We start from the raw sequence: 26,321 nt of genomic DNA on the forward strand, positions 1-26,321 counted from the left end.
CAATTGACCTGGAATGGACTTTACAGTATCTGCAAGTGAAATCCATGCGTTTTCTTTCAAACTATTTGGCTTTTTAAAATGATTTTGTTCGCAAACTTGTTATAAAAATGTATAATAATTATAAGCTTTTATTCAGTTCCATTGAGCTATCAATGAAAACATGTCTGGGATACGCCCACGCTTTTTGCACCAAAATCTAAAACCGGAACAGTTCAGATCTCACTACAGATTTACGCTGATCGATCATATAGAGAAGGAGTTGTTTCTCCGTTACCCTATGTTGTTTGTTGTTTTTTTTCGTAATCGGGAGTGCGATTTCTAAACCGATGGACCATTAACGGCTACCGATTACAATTTCTTGCATTGGACAAAAATGGCTAGGTTGCGTGCTCGGCCCATTTGGAAATTACTCTTCCCGACATAGTTACTCTGTGAATAGTTTAGTGTGACAGATTGTTTCTAAAGTTTAGCTAATAGAATAAGTAAATTCAACAAGTTCATGATATTTAAAAGCACTTATTGAAAGCTCGTGAAATAATCAGCCATAGCTACATGTAAATTGTGATTGTACTTTTGTATGTACTTTTGTCAGTGGAGTAAATATTTAATTTGCGGATAAAATTACTACAGAAGTTGTTTCTTTATTATTATTTTCCCAGATCTTAAAAAAAATAAAACTAATTTAGAGATGTATAAAGATCTTTGAGGTCCTTGTTTCAAGTTTATGTCTTGTAATGTCCATTCCTTATTGACAAAGTCCATTCCATTCCAAACTTTATCAGTCCGCCTTCTGCCACTGATCCGACTGATTTTTGTTAAGGTGGTGATTGACAGGTGGGCATTCCATCGACTTGTGTCAAATGAACAGGAAATAAGACGATATAAATAGAGCAGCAGATTTTTAGGTTAGGTTTTCAAAGTTATGTGCTTTTTTCGCTTGTCACTGAGTGATTTTTCAATTATCAAGTTAGTTACCTTATTGTTACTTATTTTCACAGGAACTAAATTTCGCGAAAATGGAACGGGCAAATTTTGCGGGACTGAATCCGATGGCAAATATCTTCTACAAAAATTGAATTCTGGACAACTTATGAATTATAAAGTTAAGATACTAGGCAAATTTTTTTATTCACCGAGGTCAAAGGATGTAGCTGGGCTAGAAAGCGTTTAGTTACGTTTTTAATTTTTCCAGACATTTGTCTTTTATTTTTTAAACTCAGCGAATAAAAGCTTTTTCCTAGTATCTTAACTTTCAGTTTTTGTAGAAGATATCTGCCGTCGGATTCCAATACAAACACTGTAATTTCTAGCCGCTTTGCCTACTCGTCTAGATGGCGTCGAAAACCGTGATAGGCCTTTTGACAACCGCCAGTGATTCCAAGTGCTTTTTTGACTGTTCGAGGATGATGACACATTTTACAGGCACCAAGCGAAGATTGTAAAGTCAATAGAGGATGAGGTGATCCACATCCTTTCTCCTCACAATTGAATGCAGGCCCGACCCTAAGGAATGCACGAGGTCGCGCTGTGAGCAACCACAGTCAACCGCAGAAAAGGACAGACAACATCTCTTTCTCTGAATGAAGGATGAACTGGAAGCTTTGTGTAAAGACAGAGAGGAGACAACCGACATAGGAAAAACAGACGAAAGAGAGCAATAAAAATGCGCGTGTGGCCTCCCACGCAGTTGCTCTTTAGGCTCATCATGCAATCTATTCTGTTGACCCTCACTAAGCTATTGCGTCAATTGTGTTTGGTTTATTTTAAACAGGATTGGTGTGTCCGTCTATAAATGCACAAATGTTAACCGTTTTATACAATGCAATTTTAAATTCTCTAACCCTTGATTTTTTCGAACCTCCGCTAACTCGAACCAAAAATCGCCGCTTGCCTTAGATTTGCTTTACTCATTCGAACACTGTAATTTTATTCCGGAATTTCGTTTTCCTTGGAGACTCAAGAAATCCAGGGGTCCACAAAACAGTGATTTTACAAATGACTTGGAAATAAGCTTGATCCAAAACTGTGACGAGCATTCAAAAAAAAAAAGGAAAATGTTAAGTTTGCCTCAAAGAAAAAAAAGTGTTGAAAGCTATACGGTCAACTCTTTTCCAATGGACACCTCCATAAGACGGACACCTGGAAATAGTTCCTGCCGTTTTTCAGTCATTTTACTGTAACTAAACTCCCTATATAAGGCAGACACCTCTCTAAGACGGACAACGCATACTTTGAAACCGACAACAGGCACTTGAAAAGTGTGGTTTTTATTTTATTGAATAACACTTCAAAACTTCGTATCGGCATAAAATAAAGTTTGTCAGCGCCTTCAAGATACCGAACTTAGTCACCAAAAAATTAATTAAAATTAAAAAGGGATTAACTAAATTAAAATTAAATTAATTAATCTTAATGTTTGTGCGCCAATGAGATCTTCTATTCACAGTGAAGCTAGCTCTATACTTTTGTTTCAACAAGCTAATAAAGCTGCAAACAATTGAGCAAACCATCGGAATACCGGTAATGTATCGATCTTTGAACAATGAAAATTTGAACATTATCTTTGAAGTACTTTTCTTGTTTTTGACATATCTCTATCGTTAGACCGCGGTCGAGTCTATAAGTAAATCTCCGTAGAGCGTACATATGTGTTTTCCAATAATAAGTTTTGAACTCTAGTTAAAAAAGCCACGAACAAGTTCTTTTATTTTTCCAGTTCATCTTTCACGACAGTTTGGTTGCAGGTTGTAAAATTACTTTCATGACTTAAAGTACAAAACTCAATCATGGCTTTACGGGTAATAATAATTATGGAAAATCACGGCTATTTACAAAAAGCGTTTCACGAGTAATAAGACAGCTATTTCACGTTTCACACCTAAAAAACAATGACTAATCACGGTTAAAGGAAATACCATATGTTCTCTTGAAAGGAATAATTGTTTTTGTTAGTCAACGAAGTTGAAGGCTGAAAGAGCAAACAACCTTTCGATCTAGCTCACAATTTATTAACAAATTATTTATTCAAGGTGGTGCTTTGTATTTACAACCTGTCTAGTCAGAACTAATTTATTCTAGTATCAGTTTTGTTTCCGCGTTGCAAATCCAGTTTCGCATTTAGACTTGTCATCTCTTCTCAGAAAGGTAAGGCTTCTATTCTGTTAATTCTGGTAATTTTCAACTATAATAAGATACCATACAAAAAGGTGCCTGTTTGAGTAAATTGTAACTTATAGATTTACAAAAAAAAAAACCTACAATTTTCACGTGTTTCATCCACAGATGTGTGTTTACGATTGCTGAGCTTTGCCAAATTAATAAATTAAACCATAAATTTGGAAATCATTGCGACAAATCTGGTACCCGGGTAAACGATTATATACCTATCATTTAAAGCTGCAGTTACCATTTTTTAAACAGACTAGACTTCCAAACGCTTGCGCGGGTTTACTGAGTTTGTGTTTGCGTATATGAAAGGTAAACCACGGTGACATGTTTTTCGCTTTACATTAGTTAGTCCCAGAACTAGTCTGTGTATCAATCAATTTGTAACAGTCTTAAAGTGGCGCAGAAAGTTAACAGATCGACGATTTTATAGGCGAACATTAGTGATATTGGGTATAGCGTTGACCGAGTTGAAAAAAGGGAAACGAACTTTAGCGATGCACATAATGATATGCTATACTAACAAAGGATCGATTCTCGGAAAAGGATCTGAACGGGTCTTCTTGTCAAAGCAGGTTATATCTTGACAGTTAGGTTATTAAATGTTGTCACACTCTTTTTAATATAAGAACCTTTTTGTAAGAACATCGGGCTGAAAAAAGGCCAAAATTTAAGGACATCTAATCTTATTAACGTACCCAAGGTTAAAATTTCCCTAAGAGCGACTTTAAGTTTTTTTTTTTATTTTTAAATTATTTAGAAGCAAGCAAAAAAGCAACAAATTACGCATACATTGCAAATACCTGTGCACGTAACAAAAAAGTCGACAGAAGTAAAATGTTGTAAAGAAGCATTACAAGAACTGCCATCAAACTATAAGTCAGTCAGCGGGGGTAACAAATTAAAAATTATTTGAGTTTGCCATATTTACAATGTGTACAAAATATACCTTTACATATCTAAAACAAAAAATGAAATAAAAAATAAAATAAAATTGGTTCTTAACCAAATTTCGAACCTGGGTTATTTCTTAGGATGTTCTTAAATTTTGGCCTTCTTTCAGCCCGACGTTCTTTTAAAAAAGTTTCTTACATTAAAAAAGGAGTAACAACATTAAATAACCTAGCTGTCAAGATATAACCTGCAATGACAAGGAGACCCGTTCTGATCTTTTTCCGAGAATCGATCCTGTGTTAGTATAGTATATCATTAAGTGCGCGAATTTATCTTTCCTCTTTGTTGAAAGTGACAAATATACGTATGATATGAAATGAATACATGTACATCTTTATTCAAATCCTGACCTGAAACTGACATTGTCATCACTCATTGCTGACGTGAACAGGTCAGTACATTTCGGTTAGGAATGAATTGATTGCAATACCACTTTTTTTTTTAAATTTTAACACTAAGAACATTTTAAGAACATTCTACGCTGAAATGTTCAAAAAAGATAACAACGTTCAGCCTCGGCCAAAAAAGAGACGTTCCTTGCATAAAAAAGAGTGTAATTGAAATATATGTCTGTATACAACAGCAAGTTATATCAGAAGGCATGTTAAAATATAGCTTACTTATCAAACTTGGAGAAAGCTCAGTAGTTAAGGATGTGTTTCAAATAAATTTATTCACAGACGCTTTATCCAGGTTCATCGAATTATTTACAACGATTGTTTATTGTTCAAGTTTGGTGTTGTTATTGCGCCTGCCTTCTAATGATAATATTGCGAGAAAATCCAATCATTTAGAAGCTGTGCTTTCCGTTAAAGGATTACATTTGTGTTACATAGAGAAATAATCGGCGATACGACAAAAAAATATATATATATTTCATACGTTATTGCTTTACTTTACCGAGGCATGCAAATCTTTTACAAAAATGCGTGAAGATTAAAGGGCAAAAGTCACGACTTATTCTCAAAAAACAAAAGCTGAACGAGCTAATTTACAAAAGGATTATTGGTTGGTAATAAATAAAATAAAAATTAAATAAATCGATGTCTCTCACAGAATGTTGTTACAGTCGGAAAGCCGGCATTTATCTTTGTTTTGTTTCTTGGAATTTAAAAAACTTCCAAGAAATTTTTGAAAAAATTATCATATTGTGACAGAGTTTTTAAATGATTTCTACTGGTGCTGAAAAAGGGATATCTTATAGGCAGTTTCGTGCCCATTTTGAGGTCGCATGACGAGAAAAAAGTCAAACGTTTATAAAAATCACCTATCTTGCAACCGCTGTCATGGATTTACCATCATGTAACCACCATCTTGGAACCACCCTTTTCAAATTTCTCCATTTCACAAATTTTCATGACGTCACAGAAACGCTAATGTGCTTAGTATTTTCCTAATTGTACTAAAATGATCTAGGAAAAACAGCTTTTTTAATTAGTATTTGTATATAGTTGTTTTTACTTGTTTTTTTTTTAACTTAATGGCATTTACTTTATTGACTTGTTTTAATGTACAGATCACCTTTTAGCGTTTCATATTTGTAGAGTTTTATTCAATTCAGCTTTTAAGCTGTAATTTTAAAGCTTTAATAAACGATATCTATCTATCTATCTATCTATCTATCTATCTGTCTATCTATCTATCCATCTATCTATCTATCCATCTATCTATCTAATAAATGTTAGTTTTAGGCACATTTCCTGGTAAAAGCTCTCAATAGAAGAATATGAAGATTGAAGATTGACATTTTGCATACGTGTACGTGGTTAATGACATCATGATGATGCCATTCGAAAATTAAAGATCACAGGATTTATATTTCCTTTTTTCATTCTCAGGTAAACGTGATTTCGATAGATAGCAAAATGGATAGCAGCGAGAAAATGCCTCCAGGTATGACTGGCCCTCACACTTACATACGCCCCTCCATGCGCCATGCTTGAGGGAGTAAACGAGTGATTAGAAGTGGATGGGACGCCTACTAGGAGCTTTAAGGGCAAACACAAGTTTGTAGTTTTACACTTAACAATTATTCCACGAGCCGCGTTGGATATGAGATGGTAGATAGCCAACGAGGCACGTAGCGCCGAGTTGGCTAAAATGATTTCATATCCAACAAGCGCGAGTGGAATAATTGTTTTATTAAAAACGCCCAAAGAATTGCAATATTTGAGCTTCCAAGTTGTTTTCGTTGGCGCGTATCAGCTACCATGTTTGTGTCAATGGCATATGAGCTCATATACCATTACCTGTTAACCAATCAAAACGCAGGAATTGCAATATACCATTGCTAGTTTTTAATAAAACTATATATCTTTTTTTAAGATTCGATTTCACTTAAAAAAGAAAAGAGATTCGGTTTCAGTGCTTAAGATAGAAGAGTTGAGGTGTTATATTTGTGTAACACAAATATAGTTTGATAAATTCCCGAAAAGAAAAAAAAGGGATAAAAAAAAGTAAAAATCCAAAAAAAAAACTGAAGCTGCGTATTAGATACGTGACTCCGTGAACTGATCTCTTGGTAATTTAATTATTTTTATTATTAACTTGCCATCCTTGTGTAGAGAATGGCGCTGGAATATCCCATATGCATATTACGCATTGAACATTTTACCAAAATTTCTATATTTTATGTTGTTTATTTACTTTCGAAAGAACAAATAATTTAAATTTATTTCCTGAGCCACTCATCATATCTCTTTAAACATATTTTATCCTTCAATAATGTAATTTTGCAGTGGAACTTCCACCCCACACACAGCAACAACCTAACACAGCTCAACCAGGACTACAGCCTCAGCTTGTTGCACAGGTCAACCAAGTCACAACCTCAGCCTGGTTACACAGCTCAGCCAGGCTACCAACCCAGCCTGGTTACACGGCAGCTCAATCAGGCCACCAACCTCAGCCTGGTTACCCAGCTCAATCAGGCCACCAACCTCAGCCTGGTTACCCAGCTCAATTAGGTTCACAAACTCAGCCTGGTTACACAGCTCAATCAGGCCACCAACCTCAGCCTGGTTACCCAGCTCAACTAGGTTCACAAACTCAGCCTGGTTACCCAGCTCAACCAGGTTCACAACCTCAGCCTGGTTACCCAACTCAGCTCGGGTTACCAACCTCAGCCTGGTTACCCAGCTCATCCTGGTCAGCAGCCTCCGCCTGGCTACCCACCTCAATACGGTTACCCCTCACCCCAACAGCCAGTTTATCCACCACAGCCTATCCAGCAGGTCCAGCAAAGCTCCACAGTGGTTAATGTGGGCATGCCTGTAAGTTTCTTTGTAACAAAAGAGCCGCTTAGCTTTGTTCAGTTTCTTGTTGAGCAAACGCCGTGACTGGCACTAATAAAAGAATTTTCAGTTTTTTACCCTCACAAAAGAATTAATGGATTTACACTTTTATTAAACTTTGCATCTTTAATATTTGCTTATTGCATATTGTCAGAAATCCAAAAGGTTTTGAAACGTGCTTTGACAGCTTTTAACCCATAACTCTTTCTATTCCCACTATGGACAATGCGAGAAGAATTTTTTAAGACATTTTAACCTGTTATATGACTGTTAGGTCCAACCCAAGGTTAACGTTCCCTCTTTTGAACCACTGGGCCCTAATATCTGCTTGTTTAAAGTTATTTCAAGATTAGTAAACAGTTATTGGATGAGATTTTTGGAATATCCGGAATAATCAAGGTCGAGGTAAGTGTTATCAGCTGAGGCCGAAGGCTGAGGCTGATAATACTTACCGAGAACTTGATTATTCCGGATATCACAAAAACCGAAATGAATAATTGTTTTATTATACATTGTTTTTCTGGAAAAAATAATAATAATAATAATAATAATAATAATAACAGTTCTTAGCACGCACTTTACATACGTCTCAGTGCGTTTACTTTGAAATTTAAAAGTAAAAATATAAAAACCCGACTTAAATCGTTCTACTAATTCCTACTTGTCGTCTTGCTTTTGGATGCTTTTCTCTCAACGTATTCGTGGAATAGTTCCTCCGCAATCTTTGTCGATCATTTTGTGTTTAGGTAAATGTTTTGCTCGGTTGAAGAAGGGAATCGACGAATTAACTATGAATTTCCTTCGCTGCCAGATGTGTCCCACACTTCTCTCGGAAATCCTGCATTGCGCGCCCTACCAACAGATTAGTGAATAATCTGCTAGCAGATTATTCACTAATCTGTAGGTTGCGATGATTCTCAGAATTAACTGTAAGCTCTTAGCCAATGAGAAGACAGATAGTGACTACAATGTATAATAATACAGGTAAACAACGGGCCGGTCACTCGAGCCCACTCTGTGACCGCCATTTACTATTGCAAAGTAGTGTTAATATAAGGATTATATTAGAATTCAAAAGAAAAAAAATTAAAGTATAAGAGATAAAAACTTTATAACGCAAGACAGCTCAAAGAGTTGGGTTTTTTTAATTATCATAACAAATCTACGTGTTATTTTCATCAGTGTTATTCTGTCCTAGGCAACCCAAACCATCGTCGTGCCAGCAAATCCTCGTCCTAAAAATTACATTGGCTTATCAATATGTACCTGCCTGTTCTGTACTTGGCCTATTGGATTAGCTGCGATTGTGTTCTCTTGTATGGTAAGAGAAAGAAATAGACCTTAAGCATGACCTGAATCACAGTTCTGAAGTAGAGTACTTCCACTGTAGAATAGATAGAACTACAGTCTTCCCAGCCGCGAGGGAACAGATGTTGGCAGTGTAAAGTTTATCACAATGCAGACTCAAAACAACTGAATTTTCATACTTTTTAAGACAGTGATACTCTTTAAGACAGTCAGACTTTTCCACACCAAGTTTCAATACGGTTACATATGGTAAACATTCTTTGCGATATCTTGGACCAAAATTGTGGGGAAAATTATCCCCAGACATAAGATCAGCTGAAACTTTAAATATTTTTTAGGAAACAGATACGCAAATACGATATTACTCTGCTCATATAATAGATGATGGCTGCAAGGGCTGTTCCCTGGCTGCTCCTCATAATTATTTTATACAGTTTTAAGTATTTTTAATTCTCTTTTTACATATTTTTATATCTGCTCATCATAATTATCTTTATATAGCTTTAAGTATTTTAAATTCTCTTTATAAATAATTTTTTAATATCTGATTATCATAAATATTTTATATAGCTCTAAGTATCTTTAATTTCCCTTTTTACATATTTTTTTTAATACCTATTAATTGTGTCCCCAAATTAGTATGGGATTTTCCCAGGCTATGTGGCCTTGACACATTAATAAAGTTTATTATCTATCTATCTATCTATCTATCTATCTATCTATCTATCTATCTATCTATCTATCTATCTATCTATCTTCTATCTATCTATCTATCTTTCTGTTTTTGTGCGAAATTTCAAAAGATCAAATAAAATCAGTGATTATTTATGCGCGCAATGATAAAATCTAGTTATCAAAATATACCAATTAATTACTTTTTTTTTGTGCCTTTCTTTGTGGTGGGTGTTTTTTTTGGATGTTCTCCGTGAATGTTTTTGAAAATCTCAATTATGAAGACATTTGTTCTCCTTTTTTCAAAATTGGTTTTCCCATAGAAAGTAATAAGACAATGATTATTTTTTTCTGTCATTAACAGGTGGACAGCTCGTATGACTCGGGAGATTACGCAGGCGCCTTGAGAAACTCGAACATCGCCAAGTGGCTGAATTTATCGTCAATCTTGTTTGGCGCAATCGCCATCATTATTATTGCTACCAGCATTTAAAGTGCACCTAACCCCCGAAACAATACTTTTAAAATTGATTGTACATGAGTTAGAGAGTTGAATGGTAAAATATTTCTTCATCTCAATGTTGCGTTTTTAAGTTATGAAGGTTTATTTTTCCAATATGTTAATGAGTATGACGTCTACCCAGGCTTTTAAGCATACTTGTTTTGCTTATATCATTATTTACTCGCCATTACCAGACACCAGATTTACAATACAAATTGTGGAAATTGCGAGTATTATGATAATGCTTTTTGAATACTGCTTGTGTGAACCAGTCAAAATCTGTATATTGAATGAAGACTGGGTAGACGTCATACTCATTAACATATTGGAAAAATAAACCTTCATAACTTAAAAACGCAACATTGAGATGAAGAAATATTTAACCATTCAACTCTCTAACTCATGTACAATCAATTTTGAAAGTATTGTTTCGGGAGTTAGGTGCACTTTAAATCATTGCTTGCTTGTTGGAATCCATTGCAGTGTAACTGTATGATAACCAACTCAGGCATGACACATAAACTGTCCAATGCATACTTAAATTGGGTCAATTGGACAGCTATAGCTGTGATAAGTAATAGTAATTGGACTGAGTGGAGTACAATTCAGGGAGTAATCGGGCGAGTAATTTCAAAATCTGCCGAGCGCGCAGCGCGAGGACGATTTGAAATTACGAGCACGATTACTCTCTGAATTGTACAACACGAGGTCCAATTACTAATTAATCGTATCAATAACAAAATTCGAGGTTAGGAAGTCTTTTTTAGTGTCAAAAAGTCAATGGTATAAAATTCAACTGGTTGTGCAAACAATGGGAAAACAGCAAGAAAGAACCCATTTATATGCATGTGATTGACGCGCAAATGGCGTAGGTGTCCAATTACAGGTATCCAATTTGAAGTTGCTCAAATTGGATACCTGTAATTGGACACCCACGTGATCTCGGTCTGATTACGCGACATGTAATAGGCGCGCGTAGAACCAATCAAAATCGAGATTTTTTTTATAGATACGATTAACTGGGTAATCAGACTTCTAAGCCTTTTATTCTGTAATCAAAAAGTGTATAACAGGCTTGTTTTCTAGATTTGTTCGACAGCACAAAGTAGTTGTAACTTGTTTCACCTTTTTGTAGTTTGAAAGTCTTTTGCAGTTTGACGTATGTATAAACACAATTTACAGAAATAAAATTTAAGGTGTCCTTACATTCCTATGGTGAGAAATAAAGTTTAGTTGGTAAATGAAGACTCTTAGCATTTGTCATTTGAGGCCAGTTCGTAAATGACACCTGTCAGTTTGCAGAACTGGTTCTGGCTGAACTGGCCCAGCTTTTGGAAAAGTACCAGGAAAGAAAGGTCCATTGTGCGGGGGTTTTTAGCCGGTAAAACTAACAGCGGGTGACAAGATAACGATGGTCATATACCTTACCATCAAAAGCAGTAAATATGACGTACCACACCACACCCCAACCCAGTTTTCCGGGGTGTTTCCCTCTCACCTTGCCCGCACCCCACCCCACCCCAGATACACCTGAGTTCAGCAAAACGTGCACGTACCTTCCGCGCGTATTTGGCGGAAGTCAATCTTCAAACTTTTTGACTGGGGTGTAAAACGACTACAAAGATCGCCTCGGGTAGAGCGGTCAAAAAAATTTTAAGTTGTCAAAATGTCTCATGTCAGCTTACACCAACCTCGCTCCCAGGGTTTATTCGGTTATGAGTTTTCAAAATGACGATCTTGTCAGCCGCCTTCTTTAAAGCGGAGTAGACCCTGGGAACGAGGTTGAGCTTGCACGACCGCAGTAAGTTGTTCGATTTCGACAGGTGTCGTTAAACACAGGCTTGGGGATGCAATGCAGCGTAAATTGTTGGAGCCTCTTTGTTCAAATCTAAGTCTATTGGTTTCCAGTTTATAAATCCGAACCATAGAGTCTATTTTGTAAATAGCGCGTGGTCAGAAGAAAACAACAAGCGCTGGTCTCAACTTATTCTTGGCCAAAAGGCGTTCTTTTTGCAAGAAGACTTCCGGTTAGTAAATAAAACGAAAATAGATTGCTGGATTGCTTCATTAAAATTTGGGTTCTGTCGCTAATCGTGATTTTAGATCGACAAATGATAACATTATGAAATTTCGTGAAAAAAAACCTTGCACCATCTGACTCCAAATTCGCGCACTCATTGGACTGATCCAGGGGGGGGGGAAGAAACTTCCTTTGTAAAAGTAATCATAGCGGTGCCGGGCAACCGAGACTGCGCAGTAGCTATCGAATGGTTGTTAAGGGTGTAGTGAATAGCTTGACAAAGTTCATTGTTTAGTTCGCATGATTTGGTCTTGACCGTGCACAAAACGCAATAGCTATTTGCATTTTGATTGCTTCTTTGACGTCTTCCGGACATCAAAACAACAAACAGTGAAAACGGTGACCAGTCTGGCAAAAGTAAGGCTTGTGAATTATACTAATTAAAAATAACTCCAATGGTTCTGAAATTATTCCCATTTTTTGGTTGTTAAATTTCAACCGTGACAAATTTTTCGCTTCTTATTCCACGCCGCCAAAACATTCTCAGTGACGTGAGACATTAGCTGATTAGGTGTGAATTCTCGCTGAAAATTCCAAAAACATCTCAGCGGCGTAAAACATCAAACGCAAACACCGCGACTATTCGCATTTCACACGCACGCAGTCATTGATATTTAAATCTCTCTGAGAAAACATGACGTCTTTCTTAGGCACTGCTATGTATTCAAAGAAGAGTGCCGACTTTCTTCCCTTCCCCCCTCCCTGGACTGATCAAAACATTTCCATAAAAGGAAATGCGCTGGTGGAGTGATCCACGCGTGACACAAAAATAATAAGAACGAAAATTCAACCGAATTATTTTTCACTCGGTTTCCTTTGTTCTTTCCAGGGGAATAACTATTACGTTTCATAGCCCCCGTGGCGGTACCAAGTGAATATATCATGACCCCCTCGCTCGTTCATAGTAAATAACCCTTACTTAGATGCGTTTACACGACTTTCTGTTAAATATTCAAACTTTGTAACAGCTTGTAAAAATATTTACTCGACGCTTTTCAATTATCTGAAAAACTCCCTGGTATCTGGGTAGTCAACAGATGTCGAAGATGAAGTACATCATACGCATCCTCCGCCATTTCACGAGTCAAATCACTGATTTTGACAGTGAACCTGGCCTATTACCTCAGGGATGGGGGACTCGCATATGAAAGTGATGGGGATGCTCGTCGTCTCGCTTAGGGTAGTAAATTTCGGATTTTTGGTCTCGCTTAGGGTGTTCCAGGCAAAACGCCTATATTTTTAGCCGTAATGGTCTCGTTTAGGGTTACAAACGAAGAAATATACAAATATTAATTATATGCTCACTTTTCTGGTATCTTTTAGGGCTCAAAAAAAGCTTGAGCCACACCCAGATTGGTCTCTTTTAGGGGGTTTTTTTTTTTTCAAAATTTCCGACGAGCATCCCCGTCCGTTTCATATAGGAGTCCCCCCCGGGCCTATTACATAATAAAAACTGCCATTATTGGTGACAACAAATTGGGACACCCTAAAGATAAGCGCTTTTGGTTTAGAAGATTAAGAACGATAATACTGGTGTATTTTTTCGTTGAAGTCGAGATTTCAGTGGAAATATCGGGTGTAAATTCAGTGGCAAAAAGACGGAATGCATGCAAAGACTCTCTCTATTACGGACACTAAACGACGCCCCGAGCGTGTCCGCTTTAACGAGAGTTGACTGTATGCAATTCTAATTGTTGTGTTTATTTATGAAATTCGTCGATTAAGAAATATTAAGCACGTGTTAAAACTGAATTGAGACACGCTGGTTCACTTTCAGTAGGTGTTTCATTGGCTTGCTTATAATATCATGAATAGTTATTGCATATAAATATATATCATGGGATTCGTATTTTTCTTATTTCATCTTAAGGTAAAACGTGGTTCAGAGTACAGATAAATTGTGTGGAACTCAAGAGATGGATAGCAGCAGAACAGCAGGTATGACTGACCCTTAGACTTACATACCCCTCCATGCTACAAGAAAATAGGGGAAAAAATGGTTAGAAGGGGATGAAACGCCCAGTCGAAGTTTTACCACCAAAGAACACTTTGTTACGTACCCTCCTGTTCGTCTTATTTAAGGATTCTTTATTATTTTTTTTCGCTCAAGATCAAAATACTTAAAAGTGAAACAAATGGTGTACAGGGGACGTTAAAGAACCCACACACTATTCGCAAAGAGTAGGGCACGAAGCTCCCGGTGTTGTGGTCTGGCCTTGTGTAGTAAATTACAGTATGTGTACAGCGCATTTGAACATATATATATATGAAAAATGCGCTATATAAATTCATTATCATTATTATCATTATCATTATTGGCGTTCGTTGGACGCGAAACAATGCTTGACCAATTCCTCTAAAGGAGAAATTGCAGCCGCACATTATGTACATGACCCTAGAACAACTGAGACAGCCTCAGAAAAGATGAAAAATCTAACTTTAAAGGGGTATATCTCTTGTGTAATAGACTTGTAATGATCTCGAGCTCTTGGTAAGACAATACAAGACTAGACGATATTGACTAACTTAATTGGCAACTTCTACCACTAGTTAATTTTACAGTTGCATGCACTTAATTATAATTCACTGTCCACCTTTTGGCAATAATGTTCAATGAAAGCAAACAATTTAATTTCAATTTCAGTAAGGAAAAGCTAAAAGGGCGGTCTAATTACACAAAAACAAAATAAAAATGAAAAATTTAAAACTTAAGGAACCGTTAACAAACAATCGCCTAAGCAGGCTGGGCGTTAACAAATAAGAGAAAATAAATGAAATTCATAATCTTTCGTTTAGAATTTCTAAAGAACGCAATCAAGACGGCTTCTGCTGAACATTCGAACAATAAAGGCAAAAAATAAAGTTACCAGAAAGAGCTCATAGGAGTGGTCACAGTTTTAATACAGTTAATTAAAAAAAACTTATTGAAATTTTAGCTGTGAAGCTGTCTAGTCTGTCTCCGCGAGAGAAAAACGAATTTGAAGTTCTCCATATTTCAGTTAACTTAAAATGGACGTTTCAGTGACGTCGGTTGAAAACATAATAACGCGCGTTTTAATCTCTATTAACATGCTGTGAGTAGATTTTAGTTAATTAACTTTTGCACTCATCACTAGAACTTTCAGCGCAGGGGGGGGGGGAAAGAAACGAGGTCTGGGACCGAGTAGCGATGCTCTCACAACTTGCAAAGCGATCAATTCACGATGTAGTCAGCGGTTTTTGGACGATGATGCAACAGGCAATCTTTTCCCGCGAAATGGAAGCTGCTATGCCGTGGAATCACTTATTATAAAGGGGTTCAATTCTCTTAACTAAAAATCTAAACGCAGCGTGTTTATCCGAAAATTTGGTCATCGTCGTGTAGTTTTAAGAAGGCAGAATTTTGTGATGCCGTGCTACTTTTCCGTGCTGAAATGCAAATGTTTGTACCACGATTTTCAACTGGCCCACATGGGGATTGTAAATGAAGTAAAACAAAGAAAGACTAAGTCAACAAACAACCTCGAAACAATAGAGCAAGAACAATAGCTCCGACCGGCGCGGGAATATTCGATCGCCACGTTTTCATTACCATTCCCGTGATGGTTTTATTTCATAACAAACAACACATATTGACACCAAGAACCTTTCCGGAGAAATTTTCGCTGCTTAAAAGACAAAACTTAGAAAGTCTTTTTTATTACTATATAAATAAAAAAATCGAACTCTATCACTGGTCCCATGTTGTTATTGTTTTGGCAAGTTCACAAAGAAAGGAGCTGCTCATGCGCCTTAGAGACATCCGCTGACTACCGCCCCGATGATTGCTTTGCAAGTTGTGAGAGCATCGCTCAGATTTCATATAAGAGAATGTATGGGAAGTTGCTTCCCCCCCCCCCCCCCCCTGTTTCAGCGGAATCCGTCTTAAACAAGAAGTTCCGGTATAAAAGGGGCCTGGCCTGGCCATTCTCACGCCCAGTTGTCAGTCAATCATCAAAGCGTAAACAACTGGCAAACAACCTGCGTATTTTCCACAACTGTTACTGGTAAAATGTGTCACATTTTCGCTAGGAATATTCTGTTAAACCTCAGGAAGCTATTTTTCATATTTTGTAAATGATATATCTTGGTTTCATGACATTTCAATGCTTGTTTAGCTTGAAGGATGCTCGGCACCACAACGTGCCACGACTCGGCAAAAGTACAAATTCGCATTTCGCACCCGAGAAGTGTGAAATGTGGGAGATGCCATCCCTTTTATAGCGGAACTTCTTGTTGAAGTATTTTTCAGTTTAAACTTATACACAACATCCTACCGCATTGGGTGGCACTTCGCAAGATTAGACTCCGCTTTATGTTTTCATTGCGGTGGCCAAGAAAACTCTCTCGGGAAAAGAAACTATCAACCGATACTTTTCAAACGGTTTATGTCGTTCATTTTCTTATAAAGGGACAAATAATTAACCATTATTCCATGAGCAAGAATAGAAAATTAATTTTGAAGTAAAGAACAAGGAAACTGTCAATAGCTTTACGGGTGGAGAAAACGATAGAGATAGATCAGAGTAACAGCAGCGATGAATCAAAATTAAACAAACCCCGTTTTTCAGATATGTTTCGGGAGAAACATCTGCCATCTTCAGTGTGATTTGAAGAAGGTTACAAAAAAGTATAAATAGTAAAGAAAATTACAATAATAATAGTAATAGATTTTAGATTTTAACCATTATTTTTTAGTTCTTAATTGTATTACATATTAGAGGCCACTGGTTTTTCAGTTTTTTTCAGCTCTTTCGCTTCTTCAAAACACAGTGAAGATGGCAGATATTTCTGTCGAAACATGTCTACAAAACTAAAAAAATTGTCGGGTTTTGTTTAAAATAGAGATAGATCTCCCCACATAATTCACTGTCGGTGGTGCTTGATTACACCATCACGAAAAATTGCCTCTTTGAATTCGTCTCCGATCCCCAGCAGCTGATGCGAAGGCTTGGCCCTGCTGGAAATGACATTGGAATTGGCATTCTCCAATTAAATAGACACAAGCTTCACTAAATATGCTAATCCTATAATTTTTTGGTGAAAATCTGTTTTCACTTTCAGTCTGAAGAACATCGTGTCAATTTTTGGATCCTCCCGTAAAATGCTCAATGCTAGCTGCTTTCGATTTGTATTCATTCAGTCATTTTTGTTGTACATTTACAGATATTTTTCAGCAACTTTTACGTTTCAAACTTAGAGCATTGCTTCGTAGAATTACGAAGAGTTACAACGAGGCTTTTTATTACTTTTTGCAGTGGAGCTTCAACCGTACACACGGCAAGCAGGTTACCCACTTCAATACGGTTACACGTCACCTCAACAGCCAGGTTACCCACCACAGCTTAACCAACTTGATAAGACCACTGTTGTCAATGTGCCCATGCCTGTAAGTTCCGTTACAAATACAAATGGTTAACTTTATTCCGTTTAGTGTTATGCACTCGTCGCCGGTAACTGCTATATAATCCACGGTATAAAGACCAACAAAGTTGACAGCTTACCAAAAAGGAAAACAGCAAGAGAGGATCCTCTCTTGAAAACAGTTATAAGGTCTAAAAATTACCGTCTGAACGAATTTCGACTGTCTGTTGTTAGTATATACCACACAAGTGAATAGTGCTTTTTGCGCACGCTGATCGGTTAACTTGGAGGTGATTAGAAAAGTACTATTCGCCTCCACTTCGGTGAATAATTGTTAACTACAGCTGTTAAATTTACTGAAGTAGAAGAGTAAGGCTGAAATGAGCTAAGCTCTCTCCACTGCCTGACGAAATATTAGAAGTTAATCATCCCAGCCGTACGGTCAGCCTTACTTATCTAGTTATTTTTTTAATTATTCTCTACAATGTTCTTACTGAATCCGCCAGGATCCGGTACCTTTTTATTCCACATTGGTTGTAGCAGAAATTTTTTAAAAGTGTTGAGCAGTTTACCTTCTAACAAAAGAATTATGATCAGTTACTTCTTACTTCTTTTATGTGGAACACAATATGCTGAGGAAACCAATATGCGACTTATGCATTTCTTTCTCTTATTCTAACTGTTTTTTCAACCAAGTCAAGTTACTTCTCTGGCCAGAACAAACCGGGATAATATGAGAATTGTATGGGAATTCAAAGAAAAAGTTTTAAGAAGTGGAGAAATAAAATACAAAGATAAGAACTGACCTATTGCACAAGGTGGTTAAACAGGTTGTTATTTTATTTATTAGTAGTAAAATTATTCCCTGTTTTTTTTTTTTGTATTTTGATAAATCATTCCCTGTTACCCTGTCCTAGGTCACCCAAACTGTCGTCGTGCAGGCGAATCCTCGTCCTCGAAGTTGGCTTGGCTTATCAACAGCCACCTGCATGTTCTGCTTTTGGCCTATTGGTTTAGCAGCAATTGTGTTCTCTTGTATGGTAAGAAAAAATAAAGACCTTGAACATGACCTGAATAAGAGTTGCAAAGGAGACTTAACCTTATTTAAGGAAGGAAGGAAGGAAGGAAGGAAGGAAGGAAGGAAGGAAGGAAGGAAGGAAGGAAGGAAGGAAGGAAGGAAGGAAGGAAGGAAGGAAGGAAGGAAGGAAGGAAGGAAGGAAGGAAGGAAGGAAGGAAGGAAGGAAGGAAGGAAGGAAGGAAGGAAGGAAGGAAGGAAGGAAGGAAGGAAGGAAGGAAGGAAGGAAGGATAACTATAAACATAAAAAATTGTAATTTTTTGAATTTTTCTATAAAAAGCTGTGAAGAAAAAAGTTATGTTATGTTAGAAATGACGAACTAACTGACTGTCTGATTGATTGATTGATTGATTGATTGATTGATTGATTGACTATATATTTTTCCTTTTATTTATTTATTTATTTATTTGTTCATTTATTTTTTCATTTCAAGAGCCGAAACTTCAAAAACAAAACATTGTTCTTTGAAAAATAATAATAATGAGGTAATTTTTTCTGTGATTGCAGGTGGACAGCGCATATGACGCAGGAGATTACTCAGGTGCCTTGAGAAACTCAAACATCGCCAAGTGGCTGAATGTAGTTTCTATCATAGGCGGCATCGTCCTGATCATTGTCATTTATGCTACCCTCGGTGTTTCTTATTAAAATTAGATAACTCATTGCTTGCTTCTTGGTCTTGTTAACTTCTTATAGCCAAATCTGTTATTAAAAATGGTAACAGGATTGAGTGGAATCCAATTCGGCCTGTAATCATACGAGTAATTACTCATTAAGTCCAGCTTGTTACAGTCAAAACAGCTCAAGCGTTCCTATCAAGGGTGAATTAATGAATTCATTAATGGAATTTTGATTTCATTTTTTGCTTCAATATCCTATTCTTAAATTGAATGTTTTAATGTTTAAACGGCGACTCGATTTAAAACTCGAATGCTGACTTTTTAATGTCTGGCTGCATGCGACAGACACGTGAGAATTTGAAAAGGTTCCCTAATTTGCATAAAATGGGTCAACGACATTTTTCCCACTTTTTCGTCTGCCAGTAGTGTTTTTGTGCCTTTTGAGTGCATCAGAATGTCTTGCCTCTCTTTTGGTAACATCATAGGGTTGAAAAAGCAACCGAAGATGTTGAGAAAACATCATGTGTGGCATTTGACGGTTGCCGAAAAAATGCAAATTCTGGCCAAATGTCGCGTGAACAATCCAATCAACATTCAAGTTTTGAATCGAATTGCCGTTTGAAAATTAAAATTTTTAATTCAAGAATGAAATATTGGAGCAAAGTATGAACTCACATTCCCATTAATTAATTCATTAATTCACTCTTGATAGAAACGCTTGAGCTGTTTTGACTGTAAGCAGGATTACGATATATATAACAAATCGAATTGGACAGGCATTGGCAATTACTTATAACTTTAGTTAACAAAATCTGAGGAAAAAATGGCGAGTTTTACTTTTCGACATCCATGGAAAAACACCAAACCCATTCAGGGATGATGCCCACACTGCTTATCCTCAAACAGAACTTGCTAATGAGCAATGGAATCCGAGAGGTTTGTTATAGGTATAATTAACTGGGTAAGCGGACTTGTTCACCTTACATCTTAATTATAACCAACAAGTGTAATATCAAACTGGTTCTTTTTCTACTTACTAACCTACTTCGACTTTTTTTAGTATGACAATGATATGTAACATCGCCATTGGGCGTATACTTCAGAAATAAAAGTTAACGTTATATTACAGCTTCACTGTACTGGACTTGATTCCATCTTTGCAAGTATGTGAGCACAGCTTTTTTCTTTGCGAGTGGTACTTTTTTTTTTTCTTCACGCGACAAAGAGGTTATACAAAAATACGTAAGTCACCAAAATTCCAGCTTCCAAAGGGTATTCAAACACTATGAAATCCTTTTCTGAAGTAGTTGGAAAATCGAAAACCGGTCGCCGCCATCTTGGAGTAAATTAGCAGCCTGGCGATGTATGTGTGACGTCAAAGAGCTCAACCTGAAGTTTGGCAGGAAGTTCAAACATTGTTTAGTAAATAATTCATACTCCTTGTTTATTTTGTATTGGCTTTTTTCGAAATGTACAGCATCATTTTTGCACAAACTTAATTCTAAGAGAGTAAAAGTTGATCTTATTGGCGTCACGCATACATCCGGGCTGCTAAGTTACTCCAAGATGGCGGCGGCCGGCCCTCGATTTTTTTTTTCGAATTTCATAGGGTTTAAGAGTGTGTCCATAAGAGGACCAGGCAACATGTGATACAGCTCATATCACCGATTTCGCCCAAACTAAGCATAAATGCTGGGTGTGGTGAGCTATTTACTGTGACAAAACATCAGCTTAAAATATTTTATTCCCTTCAAGTTATGGCACCTTTTGCAAAAATGGCCATCTTTCACTAATTTATGCATATTTAATTAGATGACTTTGATTGACCAGTTCCACAAGAAAAAAAGACTAATGAATATAAAATTCACTGCATTATATTCAGTGGTTATTAGGCTTTAAGTACAATAATTCACTTCAACCGTCTGATTTGATTTCTTCTCCTCAAACGGTCTTTTGGAAGGTACACATTTCGTACTGTTGGAAATAGCCTTTAACTAGTGCCCAATATCTCCCATGAGCAACAACTTATATACATTATTCTTACATGGGTAATGAAATCCATCTCTAAACTTCACAAAAATGCCACAAAATGTCTGGGGACTTCAATATTTTATTAGTATTGAGGAACTAAACACACGTGACTTAACGATTTCTTGCTATTTCATCAAAATTCACCGAAACACAGAAGCCATTTATTTGCCTCAATTTGGCATAAAATCGGTACGAAATAGCTAATCAAGCATAAATCTATAGATAACAATCAAAATATTGGCGAAGAAAAGGCAGTTAGGACATTTTTCGGAGCGTTTTCAGAGCCGATATAATTCAGCAATGTTGTGATAGCAAATGTAAAAATAGCAGCGAAAGATTTTCTTCAAAAGCTCGCTCAATTCAACATTTAGGCACATCAAAGTTAAGAAACAAGAAAGTAATACTACATACATGCCACTTATCGACACACAGATGCTTTCTTTTGAAGAATTTGTTCTTCCTCGCTGCACTTCGATCCTTCGATCGATCTCAATTGACATGTACTGTTGCTTTGAGGCGCGATGAACTTAGCCAATACATCGTGGTTCCTTCTTCGTGAAAGGTGTAAACAGGTTGTCAATAAAGTCATTCAAAGAGCTGTTCAAAGTTCACGGAAGGACACTTTTCTCAGCCAGTTTGCATGAAATAAATTTAACTGGAAAATAAACAGCCGCCATGTTGAATTTCTACCTTTGAGCCTGCGGTTTCAGTCAGCGGTACGGCCGTTCACTGGGGCAAGTACGTAGTGTAGTCATCATATAGTTGTTTGACTAAATCCTATATAGGGATATTCATAGAAGGGATACATAGCCTAGCCCTACACAGCTATACACACCTATACATAGCTTAACACAGCTATACACAGCTATACACACGCGTGTTCATTTGCTTTTCCTCCGTAAATGTTTGTTTTCGTTGGAATAAGTAGCGGATGGCGTTATCTACCCTCTGAACAACCGGGGCTTGATCTTAGCCTTATAAGTAGTGTGCGTTTCTTGTAAAAGTGAGAATTTTTTTCAACTTCTCCATTGAATTTTTTTGATAAATAGTTGATGAGAAATACACTGGATGCAGTGTAATGTATGCGATGCAATCGGTTTTGATGCTCTGAAATTGAGCTCTGAAATGTCGGAAACCATTAAATGATCGGAGCAAGTTTTTTCCATCTTATATCAGGTTAAAACTAGTATGTTTATTGTTTTTTTTTGTTGTTTCTGTCTTTTTGGGAGGTGTGGGAGGGGGTGAATATGGACATTCGAAGAAATGGCGGTCAGGTTGTCAGCCTGGCCTGTGTACATCTATTCCCTCTGTTCAAATCGTCTATATTATATTACACTTTGGCAGCTAGGAGACTGAATTTGTCCCCACTCTCTTTTTCGGGATCCCACAAATTTCTCCATCTGTCCATTTACCGATAAACGTCATTACTGCAGTTTTGTTTTAGAAAAGGGCATTTATGGGGACAAATTTTTCCTCCTGAATGCCCACATTGCAAGTGACGAATTGCGGCTTCAAATGATAATTTTCTTCATCACCGACTCGATTTAAGCGGCTATGTGAGTTACAAAGACGCGAATGCAGACTTTTTTAAAGAGCTTAAACCCGGCATTAACACTAAACAAATTTATTGCAAGACTAGGACTACGCAAGACGGCAAAACTTATTAGCTAATGTTTCAACCAGCACAGGTAGTCTTCTGTCTTCTTCGAGGTCAACGCGAGGGAAACCCGTTTTATTTTTTGTTGTTTTCTCTCTCTACATTCACACCTTTATAGATATCATGACTAGTTATGCAACGCTTTCGAGTGGTATACTATGGAATATCCCACGAGTCACTTGTATTTTCTCGGTATACATACGAGCCTTTAGGCGAGTATGTATACCAAGAAAATACAAGTGACAAGTGGGATATTCCATAGTATACCACGAGAAAGTGTTGTGTAACTATTTTATACCATGCCATAGAAAATACGCTCACTAAATTTCGTCGAGAATACAATCGCAGCGCACGATGGGAAGGTTGGGTTGAATACCGTCGAATATACAACGGCTTTCCTGTATTCTGATTGGCTGTATTTTCTATGGCATGGTATAAATGTATATATTTGCTGCGCCATATAGACTGCGTCGCTAAAGGCATTTCGTACGTGAATACTTTGTTCAGTTCAGCACAGACGCTCCCCCAACTAAAGCACTTGCGCAAGAAAGACCACCTGCTATGATTACAAAACCTACCTCGCTATCCACCGGATAGTGATTTATCCCGTGGTAAACGTTATTCTCCAATTTTGCTGAGTTATTCATTTTTTCCCATTTATGCCCCGGGGGTAGGGGAATTTGGTCAAAAAATGTAATCGTTATGCGCGGTATTAATCACTATTTCCGCCAGGGGAGGGGAATTTGAGCAAGCAATAAAAAATACAAATGTCTGGAAAGTAACTGGGAGACGTTGACATTTTGATTTGTTTAACTGTGTAGCGTCTTTTTATGCTAAAAATAATTGTTTATGTTCCAAAATGACGCTAAATGGCGGTATAAAACTGCTCCGACGTTTCGGCAATACTGCCTTCTTCAGGGTGCCACCCCAAAAAAGGCAGTATTGCCGAGACGTCGGAGCAGTTTTATACCGCCATTTAGCGTCATTTTGGAACATTAACAATTATTTTGATTTGGTTGCCGTGCATGCCGACCGTTGAACATAAAAATCAAGAACTCTGTTTCGGTGAAAGTCAAATGGAACAGAATTTTTTCTGTAAAATCTCTTCGGAAATTGACGGAACGTCAGAAATTTTCTTACCATTTGTAAGGTTTCCCAGTTCTAGTCACCCATCCTTCGGAAAGAAATAACAGGAAACTGAGCTACAAATGGTAAGCGACATCTATTTCGGTTAGTTTGCTAATTTTGGAAAGAAACCTTTCAATTCCAACCGGTTCTCTCCAACAAATGGTAAGCACCCTAGAGTTTGTTCAGCATCACATTGCGGTAAACACGCAAGCTGTAGCGGAGGAAATAGTTTTCCCTACGACAATTTGAAAATATTCTCATTTTCATCACAAACGCATCCAACGAACACTCAGAGGGAAAGCAAATGATCGCGCGTGTGGTCACGCGTGATGGACGCGTGATGCCCAGTGAACGACCGTACCGCTGACTGAAACCGCAGGCTCAAAGGTAGAAATTCAACATGGCGGCTGTTTATTTTCCAGTTAAATTTATTTCATGCAAACTGGCTGAGAAAAGTGTCCTTCCGTGAACTTTGAACAGCTCTTTGAATGACTTTATTGACAACCTGTTTACACCTTTCACGAAGAAGGAACCACGATGTATTGGCTAAGTTCATCGCGCCTCAAAGCAACAGTACATGTCAATTGAGATCGATCGAAGGATCGAAGTGCAGCGAGGAAGAACAAATTCTTCAAAAGAAAGCATCTGTGTGTCGATAAGTGGCATGTATGTAGTATTACTTTCTTGTTTCTTAACTTTGATGTGCCTAAATGTTGAATTGAGCGAGCTTTTGAAGAAAATCTTTCGCTGCTATTTTTACATTTGCTATCACAACATTGCTGAATTATATCGGCTCTGAAAACGCTCCGAAAAATGTCCTAACTGCCTTTTCTTCGCCAATATTTTGATTGTTATCTATAGATTTATGCTTGATTAGCTATTTCGTACCGATTTTATGCCAAATTGAGGCAAATAAATGGCTTCTGTGTTTCGGTGAATTTTGATGAAATAGCAAGAAATCGTTAAGTCACGTGTGTTTAGTTCCTCAATACTAATAAAATATTGAAGTCCCCAGACATTTTGTGGCATTTTTGTGAAGTTTAGAGATGGATTTCATTACCCATGTAAGAATAATGTATATAAGTTGTTGCTCATGGGAGATATTGGGCACTAGTTAAAGGCTATTTCCAACAGTACGAAATGTGTACCTTCCAAAAGACCGTTTGAGGAGAAGAAATCAAATCAGACGGTTGAAGTGAATTATTGTACTTAAAGCCTAATAACCACAGAATATAGTGCAGTGAATTTTATTTTCAGAAGTCTTTTTTTCTTGTGGAACTGGTCAATCAAAGTCATCTAATTTAATATGCATAAATTAGTGAAAAATGGCCATTTTTGCAAAAGGTGCCATAACTTGAAGGGAATGAAATATTTTAAGCTGATGTTTTGTCACAGTAAATAGCTCACCATACCCAACATTTATGCTAAGTTTGGGCGAAATCGGTGATATGAGCTGTATCACCTGTTACCTGGTTCTGCCCTGTTCTCTCACGGGCACACTCTTAAATTCTCTTTGGAAGCTGAAGTTTTGGTGATTAAAATATTTGTGTATTACCTTCTCGTTGGCGTAAAGAAAACAAAGTGCCGTTTTGGAATGAACTTCTCCTTTTAGCGATGGCGTACGTCAGTATGACGTCATCGATTATCCTGCGAAACGAAGAGCATTGGTAACTACAGAAATAAATGAGACGTGAACAGTCAAGTTTAGCACAACAAGAAATCGCCGCGTAGGACAAAAAGCAAACTACTAGTGGAAAAATAGAAAGGACTAATACAAAATTTAAACTTATTTATATTTGACGAGTTATATTAGATTCAGTAAACATACATCTTGGCCTGTGTAAAACAATTGCAACACCGCGTTTGACCATGGTCGCTCGAGAGAAGTATCGTATATCGTATAGCAAGCTTAACTGCCAGATTTAATTTGTTGACAAATTTCCTGAAAATTAGTTAAGACCCTTGAAACTTCATCGCTTTTGCATGCACTGCATGCCGTTTATTTTATCATATTGGCCAAAATAGAAGGAGAGGTATAGGGAAGAGTTTTGTCTCATCAGGACAGCTAATTAATAACGTCACCAGCAAACAAATAAGTTACCTGATCATCGCAACGGTTGACATTTTTCGAGTTGTTTGTAACAATCAAGATGGCGGCCTTTCTATGGGTGACTGCTTTGTTGAAGTTGTCTGTATAATTTGTTCTTTTTCAGGCAGGACTATTTTCGATGAAACCCCAAAACAACTTCAATGGATCCAATAACATGGAGTAAATGAATCATTCAGTCAAAATTGCTGCTGCTGAAATCTCCCGTTCCAATGAGAAATCGATAAGACGCTTAAAATAGAATACCTTATTATTATTAATCCCGTGACGAGATTTATTATTATGATAATTATAAATCTCGTCACGAGGCCTGAAAATAATAATGTGACCATGATGGAGTAAATAC

General features: G+C 37.1%; 1 protein-coding gene and 2 long non-coding RNA genes across 7 annotated transcripts in view; 2 read left to right on the top strand and 1 right to left on the bottom strand.

Moving 5' to 3' along the window:
- LOC144644577 (uncharacterized) overlaps window positions 1-19,094 on the top strand; it is a 44,648-nt gene extending 25,554 nt beyond the window's left edge. For 2 of the 4 annotated variants that reach the window (XM_078504095.1, XM_078504094.1), the window contains exons 4-6: window positions 7,240-7,391; window positions 8,611-8,733; window positions 9,757-11,090. In XM_078504095.1, coding sequence (XP_078360221.1) covers window positions 7,240-7,391; window positions 8,611-8,733; window positions 9,757-9,885 — 404 coding nt within the window. In that variant the 3' untranslated portion in view covers window positions 9,886-11,090. Of the gene's footprint in view, window positions 1-3,091; window positions 3,145-5,957; window positions 6,013-6,857; window positions 7,392-8,610; window positions 8,734-9,756; window positions 11,091-18,939 lie in introns of those variants that run through there. The other 2 variants (XM_078504098.1, XM_078504097.1) reach the window with 2 other exon arrangements.
- LOC144644586 (uncharacterized) lies at window positions 803-26,194 on the bottom strand. 2 transcript variants are annotated; one of them, XR_013569145.1, is made up of 3 exons: window positions 25,970-26,194; window positions 25,424-25,539; window positions 803-850 (listed from the first exon to the last, which is right to left on the bottom strand). It is a non-coding gene; the product is annotated as an uncharacterized LOC144644586 (long non-coding RNA). The 2 variants fall into 2 exon arrangements; XR_013569146.1 differs by lacking the exon at window positions 803-850 and having other exon boundaries at window positions 25,377-25,515.
- Window positions 13,696-17,505, top strand: LOC144644585 (uncharacterized). The gene is made up of 2 exons (XR_013569144.1): window positions 13,696-13,912; window positions 17,251-17,505. It is a non-coding gene; the product is annotated as an uncharacterized LOC144644585 (long non-coding RNA).
- Window positions 26,195-26,321: the final 127 nt, after the last annotated feature.

This window comes from Oculina patagonica, chromosome 2, assembly GCF_052425735.1.
Source record: "Oculina patagonica isolate OP01 chromosome 2, crgOcupat, whole genome shotgun sequence".
Lineage (NCBI taxonomy): Eukaryota > Metazoa > Cnidaria > Anthozoa > Scleractinia > Oculinidae > Oculina > Oculina patagonica.